Source organism: Condylura cristata, unplaced genomic scaffold (genome assembly GCF_000260355.1).
Source record: "Condylura cristata isolate star-nosed mole 26May11 unplaced genomic scaffold, ConCri1.0 scaffold00013, whole genome shotgun sequence".
Lineage (NCBI taxonomy): Eukaryota > Metazoa > Chordata > Mammalia > Eulipotyphla > Talpidae > Condylura > Condylura cristata.
This window is the reverse complement of record NW_004567114.1, coordinates 939,422-953,779: the sequence shown is the minus strand read 5'-3', so window position 1 is coordinate 953,779 and position 14,358 is coordinate 939,422. Positions and strand designations below refer to the sequence as shown.

At 67.7% G+C, this 14,358-nt stretch overlaps 1 protein-coding gene across 1 annotated transcript in view; it reads right to left on the bottom strand.

Annotated features, from left to right (window-relative positions):
* Nucleotides 1-14,140, bottom strand: part of CDC42BPB (CDC42 binding protein kinase beta (DMPK-like)) — a 40,085-nt gene extending 25,945 nt beyond the window's left edge. Inside the window, exons 1-8 of the mRNA XM_012724367.1 lie at nt 14,054-14,140; nt 10,754-10,837; nt 9,406-9,501; nt 7,931-8,079; nt 4,202-4,295; nt 3,238-3,438; nt 1,865-2,113; nt 862-941 (exon numbers count right to left, since the gene is read on the bottom strand). Of these exons, the coding sequence (XP_012579821.1) occupies nt 862-941; nt 1,865-2,113; nt 3,238-3,438; nt 4,202-4,295; nt 7,931-8,079; nt 9,406-9,501; nt 10,754-10,837; nt 14,054-14,116 (1,016 nt within the window). The 5' untranslated portion in view covers nt 14,117-14,140. The remainder of the gene's footprint in view (nt 1-861; nt 942-1,864; nt 2,114-3,237; nt 3,439-4,201; nt 4,296-7,930; nt 8,080-9,405; nt 9,502-10,753; nt 10,838-14,053) is intronic.
* Between the last annotated feature and the right edge of the window lie 218 nt (nt 14,141-14,358).

The following is a 14,358-nucleotide window of genomic DNA, read 5'->3' as shown; positions in this document are numbered from 1 at the left end:
TGAGGTCCCCGCCAGGGCCCGCAGCCATGGACTCCGCCGCGCACCTCCTGACCAGGCCCACCGCCCGCGCGGCCACCGCCGGGCCCCCCAGAGATGTGCCCTGGACTATCTGGCGAGTCACTGCGTCCTACTTTTCCCGGGACAGTGACATCACGGAAACGCCGCATCCCACCAGAGCGCAGTAAGAGCCCGGCCTGCTGCCAGGCACGGTGGGTCCGTTCCAGGAGGCCGGGCCAGGGCCTGCGGTGTGACCAGACAGCGGAGCACACACCACAGTGGGCGCCGCTGTCTGCGCGCGGGATGCAGCCGTGGCCCGGCTGTGAAGCGGCTGCCCCCGCAGGAGCTGGCCCTGGCTGGACCACCGGCCAGGAAGGGCTCCGGAGTCGCCGCCATTAGGGCGGGGCCTCCCTGCAGGCCCAGAGCCACGCTGCGTCCACCCGGCTCTCCCCTCACCCGCCCCCGGCCCGTGTCCTTAGGAAAGCAGAGTTGGACACCTCGGCCCTCGGCCTCAGAGGCCAGCGAGGACAGAGGGCCCACGGGCACTGGCCAGGCTGTGGTGCGGCGATCCTGGCGCTGCCTTCCAGTCGCCCACACACCGGCCCGAGGCACACCCCCGGGCAGTGGGCGGCTGGCAGGAAGGCCAGGGCTGTGCACAGCCTGTGGCCAAGTCCCCCCGATCTGATTCTGAATCTACAGTGAACCAAGACTGGACTTTGCACTTTTTAAAGAGTTGCTTAAAAAACAGAAGGCGGGACAGAGCTCACGTCACCCCTCAGGGAGCCTGGCCACAGGGCATCCTGCACCGGCCCGGGCCCCGCACAGAGACCCCCCAGACCCAGCCGGGCAAGGCCGCAGACGTACCTCTCCGTAGTGAAGGTGAAGCCGATGAAGGGCAGGTGCAGCCCAGAGAAGCCCGCGTGAGAGCTCGGGGGCAGCATCTCCTGCACGGCACAATGCTACGGTTACTCCACAGGCCACGGGAGCAGACGCCCCCGCCCCGGGGCTGGGCCCAGCCCAACCCACCAGGGCACGCACGGCCCCGCAGGGGATGTGGGCAGAAAGGGGGTGGAGCCCGACAGCAAACCCCTCCCGCTCGGCTTGTTACGGCCTCTTCTCGACCTGCCACCCTTACTCCGAACACAAAGCTCGGGGACTTCAGCTCGGTGGAGAGCCCAATGTGGGATGCGGAAGGGGGCCTTCAGCGGTGACTGCTTTGCCTCCGAGTCTCCCCTAAAGCTCAGCCTGACCTCAGTGACAAGTCCTCTGTGCGAAGTATGCGAGGTGCTACCTCCTTGCTCAAACCTGTTTCCTCAGCCCGAGCGAGCCGTGGCGCGGGTAAGGTCTGCTGAGGCCACAGTGGCCTCGCCAGAGCCAGCTCCGGGGCCGCAGGCCCTGTGGGGCCCTGGGACCAGGTCTGACACAGAGACCCGTCCATGGTCCCTGCTGAAGGACACACAGGCCCCTCAGGGACATGGCCAGCGGGGCTAAAGTCACGTCCGCAGGCCCCTCCTGCCCTGAAGCCCCAGCTGGTGGCGGGCTGGAAAGCATTTCCGAGGCGTCCACGAACAGAAGAGGCCCCTGACCTGACTCGCTAACCTGTTATCTGTGCACAGGGGGACACGAAGCCCATGCCGAAGGCTGGGGGGGCGTTTTCCTTAAACAGCGTCATTTCTCCAAGATCAGAACGGTCCTAATACAGGTCACCTTGACAAGCAGCTGGGGGGGGCTCTGCTGGGGGTGAGAGCGTGCTCACCAGGGGCCTCTCACTGGGATTGGGGGGCTCCTGCTGGAGGTGAGGGTGTGCTCTCACCGGGTGGGGGGCTCTTGCTGGGGGTGAGGGCGTGCTCTTGTGGGGGACACTCACGGCATTCCTCAGCATGTCGTCATCCACATCGAAGTTGGACGTGTCGGAGGGGCTGCTCACGTCGGGGATGTACGGTGCCTCGAGGTCGCGAATGTTCTCCCAGTTCAGGCCTTGGAAGAACGCGTGCTTTTTGAAGTCCTCGATCCCGTTCTGGCCCAGCCGGCGCTCTCGGCTACAGATGAGCCTCTGGATGAGGTCCTTGGCTTCCTCAGACACGTCGGTGATGTGGGCGGGGAACTGAAATCTCTCCTGGAGCAGGGGTGAGGGATAAGAAGTCAGAGTTCATGGGCCTCGCTGGACGCCACTGGAACCGGCAGCCCAGACCCCACTTGCCAGCCACAACCCGCAAAACTGGCTCCAGTGGCGAGTGAGGGAAGCGTGGCCCTGCCAGCTCGTGCAGGGCCGTCACGCCATGACACGTCTTCACCGCAAGCAGCAGCGCGGACCCCGGGGGCAGGACGGTGGGCACGGCCCGCGGAGAGCACGCGGCTGCGTCCCACAGCGCCACGCCAGAAACCCACCAGAGTGTCACAGAGCGGACAGGCGGCTCACCCGAGGGCAGACATTCTAGCCCGGAAACTGCAACTAACTAAGGGCTGAGCGAGGAGGCGCTTGCTTCACAGGGGCAGTAACAGAGACACGGCCGCCTCGGGCTCTGGGCAGAGATGCCAGAAATACGCCGGTGAGCAGCTGTGCTGCCACGCATGTGCCTGCACCCCGCCCACCCCACGCATGGTGCTGGGAACAGGCTGGGCGCTGACCACCACGCCGCTCAGCAGCGCTGACGACCTGCCCTGTGGGTGGACGGTCTCCACCACCCGGGCCAGTTCCGGCCCCGTCCATGTTTTAATTTACAGGTGAGAAATATTTCTGCTTTGAGAAAAGCGCTTTTTGGAAAGTCAGCTTGCTTTGGTTGGCACTAAACAGGAGCTCCCCTGCTCCCTGCTTGAGCAGTGGCAGGGGCCAGCACACGGCAGGGCTCGCCCACAAGCAGCGGGCAGCCTGGCGCCAGCAGGCTCGCTAAAGAGAATAAAGGGGAGACGGAAGACTTGAACTGAGGCTAGGAAAGGAGAGGAGGAAGAGGAAAGGGAAAGGCGGGGGGGGGGACGGAAGGCAGGCGGCGGGGTGGGACGGCAGCGGAGCGGAGCGCGGGCAGGGCCAGGACACACAGCAGGCCTGGCAGTCCTGGGTAAGGCGCCCTCTGCCGGACAGTGGCCTCAGCGCAGCAAGTGGGCGACTGAGCTGGCACCTCACGGTGGGGGCATGTGGCTGCCCTCCGGCCACCAGCTCCTCCTCTCGCGGGGCTCCGACACCGGCCGCCCAGGGGCGACCCCCGGCCCCGCACCCGGCCACCCCGGAGCCGCAGGCCGTACTTCGTGGTTCATGATCTTCCCGTAGGTCTCCACGAGGGACTCGGCGTAGAAGGGGGTCTCGCCGTAGAGCATCTCGTACATGCAGACGCCCAGCGACCACCAATCGCACTCGGGGCCGTACTTGCCCATGCCGTCCTCCATCGCCTGCAGGATCTCCGGGGAGATGTAGTCGGGAGTGCCCACGGCCACGGAGGACTGGACCTGGGGAGACCAATATCCTAAATCGGGCATTTCTAGTTTCTCTAAAACAGGTCAGCACGGAGCACAGAGGGAAGCTGGCCCGGGGTGTGACCTAGAGCCTGAAAGCAGATGCAGACAGAGGCCCTCGCAGCTGGACGCACTGAGCAGGGCCCGCCAGCCCATGGACAGCCCCTGCGGCGCGCCCCACACCGCGGCAGGCCCCCGAGCGCCCACGACCGCGGAGGGCGGGGCCCTGGGGCGCCGGGGCCTGACGCCAGCCAGCAGCTGCGCTGCTCACCCTCGGGCTCCCCACGGGTGGCCTGGGCGCAGGCCCAGGCACGAGCGGGGTCCAGAGTGGAAGCTGGCACCCTCAAGGGGAGGAGGGGCTCGTGGACAGGGCCTGAGCACAGGGCCACCTTGACAGCTGGCTGCGGCCAGACGGACGGCGCAGCTCAGCGCATGGCGAGCCCAGGTTGCCTGAGGAGTCTGCGGCCAAGGCCGGCCGGGGCAAGCAGGGCCCCAAGACGGCCCGCCCCTTTGGGCCCCTCTGGGCGGGGGGCACGGGGTCCTGGGCGGCCGCTGTCCAGCGGGCGGCTCGCCGCCCCTGGCGACCCTGGCCGCGGCCAGCAGGGCCCGGAGCGCGGTGCCGTTTCAGCTGCCTCCTAAACACACCGTCCTCAAGTGCGGATTACAGACCTAGCTTCTACACGGCACCTTCAGCCGACACACAAGCCCTGCTAACGGAAGCAGAACCGAACAGACACGCCCCAGGGAAAATACCTACAGTTCCGTCACCACTCATCTTCAAACACGACCCGAAGTCGGCCAGGCGGATGTGACCGTTCACGTCCAGGAGGACGTTGTCGGGTTTGATGTCTCTGCGGGTGAAAGACAGACGCGGATTACCCGTCCCCAGCACCGCTCCTGGCGCCGCAGCCCGAGCCGCCCGTGGACCCGCTGAGGAGACGTGACGGCCTCTCACAGGCAGTGCCCAGCGCCTTCTGGGGGACGCGGGGCACCACCAGCCCAGGCCGCCAGGGCACCCTGCTGTGCTGGCCCCGCCAGCTGAGCTGGGCACCTCCAGGGGTCGGGAGGGGCCGGGGCGCAGAGACCCGAGGCCAGGCGGGGAGACGCGGGCCGAGGCCGGGGCAGGACTCAGAGCCACGTGCCAGAGCTCTCTGCAGACACCGGGCCTCGGGTCAAGGAGCCCACCCTGGGCACCCCGGCCAGCAGCGAGCCGGCCGCGCCAAGCCGGGCTGACCCCCTCGCTGTCCTCTAACACCAGTGCGGTCAGAGAAGAAAGGCCAAGCGTGACCCGTCACCATTCCAGATGGACAGCAGAGACAGGTTGGGAGACGGCCCACGGGGGAGGCCCTCTGGGAAAGGCCGCCGACCACCGGCAGGATCCACGGGCGGCCAGGCCGGGCAGGAGGAGCAGCCCCATATCCTGCAGCCCCCCGCCAGTGTGGCCGCCCGTGGGCTGGGGGCCGGAGACGGCGCGAACGGGAGCAGCGCTGCGGCGGCCGGGCCTGGGCGTAGCGGGCGGCGAGCGGGGTGCCGGCCTCGCTGCTCCACGGCCCGGCACGGGCCGCTGCTGGCTCTAACAGCCTTGCACAGGCCGGGCCCACACACTGGCCCCCTGGACAGCACCCCGGGGCGGGCAGCGGTCTCCCACCCGCCGCACGCCTGACGGTGAGCGCCGCGCCCGAGTCCATCTGCGCCAGAGCCACAGGGGCCACCTCGCTGGCTCACCGCGGTGGCGAGGGAGACCGGAGTGTACACACGGGCACCCTGCCCTGGCGAGCCCAGCAGGGAGGCGGGCAGGCCCCACGAGAGCCACGCCCAGCCGCGGGAGGCTCTCCCAGCCCGCCTGCCTGGCTCGGACTCCGCTCTGGGACCGCGGCACCACGAAGAGCAGTGACGAGGGAGGACGGCCAGGAAGGCAGCTCACTCTCCAGCGCCCCTGGGGCCTCAGCAACGGAGCACCCCACGACAGGAGGCTGCTCCCAGGCCAGGTCAGTGGGAACAGGGTGGCGCTGGGGGCCCTGAGGAAGGCAGCCCTTGGCCTCCGGCTGCCAGCGCCGGGCGCTGTGCCATGCTTTCCTTGCTCGTGGCGGTGGGCGACCCGGGGAGGTGACCCAGGAAGGGCCTGTGGGGGCCCAGGTACCCTTCAGCACAGCCTCTGGCTGCTGGGCCCCATGGGCCCCCGTGTCTCAGCACCCCGCGCCCAGGACCACACTTCAGGCAGCCAGGCCCTGGAGGGGCAGCTGCAGTCACCCCATCTCGGGGACCGGTTGAGGAACACATGAGCTGGGGGCTGAGCTGGGGGCCGCTTCCTGCCCTTCGCCGCGAAGGAAGGCCTGAGGCCTGCGCCAGCAGGGACACGTCGGTGCCGCCCGGCAGCCTGCCCTCCCGCCTCCTGCTGCAGGGCCACAGCCGGCCCCTCAGAGGCAGCGGCCCCAGGCCCCGGGCAGCGCCATGCGTGTGTGCCCATGTGCGCGCAGCCTGCGGACGTGAGTGTGTCCACACGGAGTCTCGAGGGCCGTCTGGCGGCCCCGACCCACCCTCAGGGGTCGGCTATGCTCCACTTTACGTTCTACTCAACTTCTGTGTTTGGGATTTTTCTTTCCTGAAACATTTCTGTTCTGAGTAGACCTCGTGGTCCTTCCCGTAAAAGGTGGCCCTGTGGCTTCTCGTTGCCAACACAGCCCGTCCTCCTGGGCCAGGCGGGCCCACTGCAGCCTGCACCACCTCGCCTTGAGGCCTGGGCTGACTCTCGGGAGGACGCCGGCCGGCTCCCCACACTGCGTGCAGGGGCTCCGGGGACGACGGCAGGCAGCGGGGGCCCACGGTGGCCAGGCCATGTGGCCAACTTGACCAGATGTGGCCTGTGAGGCGTCGGCCCGACGCCTGGTGTCCCTTCAGCGCACCTGGCCGCACCCACCCGAGGGGGGCCCACCTGGCCTGGGCCTGCTAGAAACCCGACTGGACTTCCTCAGCTGCAAAGCTCGGACGGGGACCCGGCTGCGGGAGGGCGCTGGGCGGGGCGCTCCAGACCTGCCTCCCACACACTTGCGCGAACGCTCTCCACGCTCTCCACGAAAAGGGTGATTGAGTTGACGTCCCCAGAGGTCTGTGACAAACACAGGACATTTATCTCCACTGTTCACAGGCAGAGTTAACTCAAAAAGACAAGAGTGCAAACAGACGTGACAGACTCGTCACCTACAAAGGTGCCACTGTGCCTGTGGGCTCCCCGGTGTGCGCTGGGCCCTGGCTGGCTGAGGCAAGCGCTCTGCCCCGGGGCCTGTGCCCCCACAGGTGGCCAGTGGCCCGCTGGGAAGGCTTCTGGAGCCTAGCTCCCTACTGGCCGGCCTGAGGGCAGCTGTCAAACTCTGCTCCAGGCCAGACAACCTTCAAAAAGCAGATGGGTGTGGGCTCTGACCCCAGAGAATTATCACACTCGGTTATGGGTACCAAATCAGAAGGGGAGGGGACATGTAGAGAATAAAGGGGCCTGGTCCTGGAGACGGAAGGCTTCCCCCTCATCCCCCGAAAAGGAACCCCAGCAGAAGAGCAGTGTGAGAGCCCCAAGAACCACCAAGGCAGGAGGAATGGGGAGGTGGGGCCACCAAGGACTGCAGACAGACATTGCCCTAGCCCTGAGGTTCAGAACTCCAATGTGGTCACTGCATTTGGGGTAATCATGGCACTACTTAGAAAAGTGAGTTAATGGAAACCAAGGCAACAGCTAACTCCGGGGAAAACTGAAGTCTACAAGGGGAGGTCCCGTCCGCCTGAGGCCTGCCTGGGGGACACCCACAGTCTTCCCGCTACACACATCAACATCAGCCACAGGTGCTACTGCCGCAGCTGGGAGGGCAGAGAGGGCGAGGTCTCCACGCCCAGGGGCACAGGGTACACTCCCACCCCTGCCTGAAGAGGCTGGTGCAGACAGGCACCTCCTGGGACCAGGGCCAGAGGGCTGAGCCGCTGGCTCGGGCAAGCCCTGCAGAAGTGATGATGCCAGAAGCGTTGTCAATAAAACAAACCATTAGAGCCAGAGCCCTGCAAGGCTGCACCACCCCTCGAGGGGCAGGCTGTGTGAGGAGTGCCGGTGGGTGCCAGGGGAAGGTGGGTGGGCAGGCTCGCCTCCGTCCACTCACCCGGCCACACCCACCGCTCCAGGAGATGCTACAACCGAGCCCTCTTCTCAACCCACTCTTCCTTCTGTGGGTGTTTTGTGGGACAGTGGGGGCCGTGGCATGACGGGGCTGGTGTAGAGCAGAGGCATGGGGCCGGGTCAGGCAGGTGTCTGGAGGTGAGCCCACCTCCCAGAGGCATCAGAGACGGGGGCCTCAGGGTGGGTGTAGGGCAGGATGCGGGCAGGGAGGACGCCAGGTATGGGCCTCTCCAGCAGCAGCAGCAGCGTCTGGGGCAGGCCTCGGGGCGCCAAAGGACCTTGGACACAGGACACCGGCTCCCACAAGGCAGACGGACGGCGGTCACCTACCTGTGCACATAGTGAAGCTGGTGGATGGAGTCGATGGCCAGAACCATTTCCCCGATGTAGAACCTCGCCATGTCTTCTGGGAGCTTGTCTTCAAACTTGCTGAGCAGCGTCAGTAGGTCGCCCCCCACGTAGTAGTCCATGACCAGGTACTGCAGGCGGGGGGCGGGGCGTGGGAGACGACAGCACTCAGCGCTCGACCTCGGTCTGGAGGACGGCGGCACCATGCCGGGGGTGCCTGCTCAGAGCGGGCACCGAGGCAGACCTCGACACCCAGATGTTGCCCTGCGTCTCCAGCAGTAAGTACCTTTCACCAGAGGAAGACGCGGCAGAGGCCGGACGCTGGGGAAGGCGTGTGGGGGCACGGGGTGGGGGGCAGCCCACGGCTCAGACCCCCGCAGGCCTCACCGCACCAGAGAAGGGAGCTTCTCTGGACCCCACCGAACTGTCCCTCCTCGGTGGAGCTGACGCTGGGGGGGAGCGGCCTCGCGGCCTCCGAGGGCAGGAAGCCCTGGCACAGCTGGCTGGCTGAGGCCCAGCCCGAGGTGGCACTGGCCCGCTCAGGCGGGTCCCAGACAAAGGGGCAGCAGAGGCTCTGGGGGAGGTGAAGAAATAGGAAGTGGCCTGGAGGGGAGCCCCGCCCCGCGCGGGCGGCTGGAGGCGCGGAGCCAGGGAGGCGCGCTGGGAGCGTGGGCCCACGCAGCAGCGAGGGGCCGACAGCGTGGCGCGGCACCGGGCGCGGGAGGGAGAGGGCCTGCTGCCGCCACCCCGCACGTGCCCACACCCGCCTGGCACTCCGGGGAAAGCCGCAGCCCGTCGCCGGGGGCAGGGGCCAGGAGGCGACATCCCCCGGGACAGGCACTGCCGTGGGCCCGAGTCAGTGGCAGAGACCCTCCAGCCTGGAGGAACAGGCGAGCTGCCAGAGGAGCTGTGCTGCGGCCACAGTCCCGGGGCCGAGGGACCTGCCCAAATGAGGCACCCGTGGTGGGCAGGCGGGGCGCCCAGACCCCAGGCTGCCAAGAAGCCCGCCGAACCCCGTCTCTCCTTCACGTTGCAGCGCGTGCCACAGCCCCAAGAAGAGGCTTTCCGCAGGCTGCACCGCAGGTGTCTCACCTCAGAGCAGGCAGGGTGGCGCCCGAAGTCTCGGACACCAACAGGTCACACAAGAACACCCCAGAAAGGACAGCCGTCCGGGGTGCAGACCTGTGGGCCTGCTCCGCCCGCAGCCTGGCCCAGCCCTCAGCACAGGAAGGCAGGCAGAGCAGCCTCTCTGCGCACAGGCCTCAGACAGCAGGGCCAGCCCCACTCGACGCGTGACAGAGCCGGGGGACCAAAGTAACCCGGGCTCTGTGGTGGTCTGACGGCCACCGAAGGCAGGAGACAGCCCCTCCCGCCGTCCACCTGGACGGGCCCGCCCAACGCCCGCGGCCGCCTCGCGCCGCTCCCCGCAGTCCGCAGAGGCCGGCGCCGCCGCTCACCAGGTAGTTCTCGTCCTGGAAGGCGTAGTGCAGAGTGGTGATCCACTGGCAGTCCCCGTTCACCAGCACGTCGCGCTCCTCCCGGAAGCAAGCCGTCTGCGGAGGCAGCACCATGGCGCTGGCCCCGGGGCACACCCTCGCCCCCCAGCTGCCGGCCTGGCCCTCCCGTGCCGCCCCAGCCGGCACCGACTGAAAGGCAGAGCATCTCGCTGCGCCCCTCATGCTGCGGGACGCCCTCCGGCAGGCCTCGGCCCCTCCCCGCCCCTGCAGCGCCCCACGCGTCACACGCGCCCACGCCCACACCGGTGTGGGCCGTCGCGACAGCCGGCGCTCAGGTGACCCGGCTAGCCCAGGCTGCGGCCGCTGGGAGGCCAGGCCCTGCACCCAGCACAGCCGGCCTCCTGGGCGGAGGGGTGCCGCCCTCCGGTGGGGATCTACAGGGTAGGGCACCACTCAGGACCTGCGCGCCTCACAGGCCGCAGCCTCGGGAAAGAGGGGGCTGTGGTCTGCCACAGTGGGCAAGAAGCTTCCCTTCAGGAGGCCACAGACAGGGTTTCTGTTCCTCTTCCACAAGCGCGTGAACACACAGGAGCGCTGTGTTCACGGCCCCAGGCTGGCTCCGGACATTCACCCGCGTGACCCGGGCCCTTGTTCCCCGCTAGTGCTTTCGCTGAGGCCGCGCTGGTCCCACGCATGTGATTTAGGGGAGCAGGCTCACTCCCAGATGTCTGTCTCCACACCCACCGCCACCCCAGTCCCCACGCCCTTGGCCCACAGCCACAGGCCCTCCCCAGGACCCCAGCCCCCCACGCTTCTAAACCCCAGTGGAGATGCGGACACGGGGCTTCCGCCCACAGTACCCCGACACCGCGGCCACTGGCCCACAGCCCCGGGGGGGCCTGCCCACCGCCCCCCAGCACTGCGCCTGCACCTTGAGAAAGGCCCGGACAGGGAGGACGAGGCCTCCCTGCTTAAGAGCCTCTGTCTGGACCGAGAAGGCTGAGCCGACGGCCCAGCAGGGCGACTGTGAGCGGCGCAGCGGCCTCTTGCCGCCCGCCACGCTCCAGCCAGAACTGCACGTGCGCGGGGGAAGACGCACCGGGACCAGCGGGCACCGGCGCCCCGCACCCGGTGTGCCCCGTGTGTTTCGGCCCTTTGAAAACAAACTCACCACACAAACAGGACCCACTCCCAACAGGACACGTGCCGGCAGAGCGCGCGCCGGGGGGCGGCCCCCGGAGCCCCGACCCCAGGCAGCACGCGGGAGGCCGCGCAGGGAGGCGGACAGAGCGCCGTGGGGGCCGGGGCGCCCGGCACAGGGCCCACACGGGCGCCCAGCGGCACTCACCTCTGCGCGCTTGAGCATCTCCCACTTGTTGAGGATCTTCATGGCGTAGATGCGCTCCGTGTCCTTCATCCTGACCACCGCGACCTGGAACACAGGGAGGGTGAGCCGGCCGGCCGCCCCCACCGGGAGGCCTGGGGCGACCGAAAGTGAGGGCAGGTGTCCGGGTAGGGCTTCGCCCTCCTAAGCGCCAAAACCTATTTTTAGCCAAACTCACCTGCTCATTCGAAACACCTTTACTACCAAGCGAAGGGGGCGTGGTTGCGTGCGGCCTCGCCCTTGGGGAGTCTCCAGGGGCCGCCTGTGCGCCCCGCCCCTGCCTCGCTCGGCCATTAGAAAGCCAGACGCCACGTTTCGGCAGTGACACCGACCTCGGGCCCTCTCTGCCACCAAGGCAGGTAAGGAACCAAAGTCCCTCAGCAAATCCGTCGCGGCCTTCCAGCAGCCACACGCTGCCAGGGGCCTTCGGGGTGCCAGCCCCACCCCCGGGGCCGCCCTCTCTGGGCCCACACGGGGCTCCACGCCCGCGTCTCCGCGACGGAGGCAGCGGGTTCGCGGCGCCTGCTTTTTAGAACTACAAGATGACGACGGTCCCGGCAGAGCGTCCTCCCTGGGCTGAGGAGGGCTCCCCAGTAGCTCCCGCTGGGACGCTCCGCTCAGACCCAACGGCGGGGAGCCAACCCGCCAAGGTGGCGAGCCTCAGCAGGCCCGGGCCTCACCGCAGCCGCGCGTGCCCAAGCCCGAGTCTTGGGTCTGCCACGGGGGCAGGCCAGGGCCAGGAAGCAGGCCGTGCGTGAGGGAAAGAATGCCCCTGGAAGCAAGACACGGAGAACGCTCGGCGCACGACAGCACAGAAGCAAACCGCGATGCCAGCCTTCACGTGAAGCTCGCGAGCCGCGGCCCTGCGCCGCCGAGCGCTCGCCAGTGCACAGGCCAGAAACGAACCGGCGCAGGGCAGCGCCTGGCTCCGAGAACCTTCTCCCGGCCGACAGCTCGCCTCGCACCCGACATGACGGCGCGACCACCGCCCCGCGGCGGAAGGGGCACAGCTGCAGGGCTTCGCCACGCGGCAGGAGCCACTCTGGGATGGCACCGGTGGGCAGGGTAGGGCAGGGGCAAGGAGCCGTGGGCAGCAGGCGGGGGCGGGCCCAGCCGGGCACCCAGGGGCAGGAAGTGCCGTGCCCGGCAGGGCCCGCCCTGCGCAGGGCGCACGCTGCCTGCCAAAGGCGAGCCGGGCAGAGCTGGCAGAGCACCAAGCCGGTGCTCTCTGAGCCGTCCACATTCGGAACCATTCTGCTTGAAAGGGCGCCCAAATTGTTTCCTGTTTTAAGCTATTCTAGAATCCAGAGCGACGGCCTGCAGCTTAAGAGTGGGTGGAGGGGACTGGGGCCAAGCGCAGGCTGCTGCCACCCGGCCGCCAGGCCCGCACTCAGCCCGCCACGCAGCACCGCCGGGCGCCACTGGGAGGGGCCACCTGGGCAGCAACTTTGCGGGCCAGCTATGCCTGCGAACCCGCAGGGAAGGCAGTGTCCCCAAAACCGGTGTGCTCCAGGTGAAGGGTGCCACCCCACAACCCAACCTCTGCCACATTCACCGTCTCCACTCGGGGCACCTCTGCCATGAAGGCCGGTTCGAGTGCTCACTGCCAACAGCGTCCAGCTGTGCTGCCCAGCGAGTCCTGGACTCCACCCACCTGCTGAGGGGCAGCGGCCCCCGCGGTCTGAGTGCCTGGATGCAGACACACCCCACACAGAGCATCAGGTGGTGGGAGGACCTGGGAAGAGGCCAGGGCCGGGGAGCAGCGTCCAGGCCTGGGCACCCGGAAGGAGGCTCTCAGTTTGGGAGGAAGCTGGGAAGGGGTCCGGGCCACTTCTCTGGAACTCATCTCTTCCTCCAGTTTGCTCCTAGGGGCTGGCCCTCCTGCACCCCCAGGTGAGGCACAGGGCTCTGTGGCAGGGGCAGGTCACCCAGGGCTGGAAGGAGCTGGACCTGCCCCCAAAGAGCTCCCCACTCACTCAATACCGTGACCTCAGCTCATGCCATCACGTGGCCTGCCTGCTCTTTCTGTGCGGATCTCCAATAGCCAAAGTTCCTGGGGGGGCGTCAGGGACCCCAACATCTGTGTGGGAAGAGGGGACTTTCTTGGAGGCAGAAATGCTCCGTGTTGACACGGTCGTGGCCTCAGGAGTCACACACCCCAGCCAGCGCTTTGTGTGCGGTGGTTCTCAATACTGAGAGCCCCTAGCGACCCGGCCCCTCCCGCCCACCCTCGCCTGAATGTGGCTCGGAGCCCTGGGCCCAGAACCATTCAGAGGCAAACTGGGCCTGGGAGGTGCCATCACCCCCGACGACAGGGCGCCCACCAGCACCCCACCCCACGCCACAAGTCACTCAGCGCAGGAGGGAGGTACCAGTCGGGCAGGGCGGAGGGCAGAAGATGCAGGTGCCCCACAGACTGGGCTGGAGTCTGGCGAGGCCTGGGTGAGCTCCCAGGAAGGCGGGAACAGGCACCTCACCCTCCCGAGCGGGGCACAGGTACCCTCTACTCTCAGCATTTCCACAGGTACCTTTTCTTTTAGTGCATTTTACTGACGCCTGACAGACTGGGTGTCTGCAGGCGACAGAAGAACCAAGACACTGAGCTGTCTGAGGGACATCACAGGCCCTGGTCCTGCTCAGCCGCCGGGTGGCCAGCTGAGGGGAAAGCATGTCCGTGGTCACCGACACGGACACCCACACAGCACGGGGCTGCCTGGCAGACCCTTCTACGCACGGGGCAGGGCCTGGCACTGGCTTCCCACAGCCCCCACCACGCCCAGGCGCCAGCTGAGAGGAGCAGGAGGGCCCTGAGGCAGAATTAGCGGGTCTGAACTTGGGAGCCGGAGCCCTGCGCGCCCGAGTCCAGCCAGGCCCGGCTGGGGCGGCTCGCCGAGGCGCTGCTGGCCGCAGGGGCTGTGGCTCCTCCTCGAAGAACTGCCTGGTGGGAAGGGCCACAGGCCCCGGCTGGAGCCCCGCAAGGAAACAGTGGGAAACCGCATGGAGTCCGAGGCACAGCCAGGGGCTCACCCGGGGCCGCTGCCCAGAGAAGCCCCCGCTGGCCTCCTGCATTTCTCAGAAGAGGACTCCAGCTCTCAAACCCCGTGTCGAAACCTCTTTGTCTGAAGAAACTGTTCTGGCCCCAACCAAAGTCGGGGTGGTTCTCTAGCCAAGCAATCTTCGCTCTTCTCCTCTGGCTTGTCCCTGTCAGGCCGCCCCAGACGCTCCGGGTGCCAGCCCCGCCCAGCCCCACGGAAGGGCTCTCACCTCCCCGAAGGCGCCTCTCCCGATGACCTTGATGATCTCGAAGTCTTCTCTGTGAAGCTGCATCTCCCGCACCAGCTGCGCGAAGGGTTTGGCTGCAAATGTAAACGGCAAAGTCAAGCTCTGCTCTGCTGACACGACACAGCCGGGGCCAGCGGGGAATCCCAGGGCTCGTGGCCAGGGCTCCCTCTGCGCGAGGGCGAGGTGGGCGCACAGTGGCTGTGGCTGCCCTTTGCACCCGTGAAGCGCCCTGGCAGCACCAGGCAGCGAGCTCAGTTGCCTCCGGTCACGACTTGGCTTGGCACGCT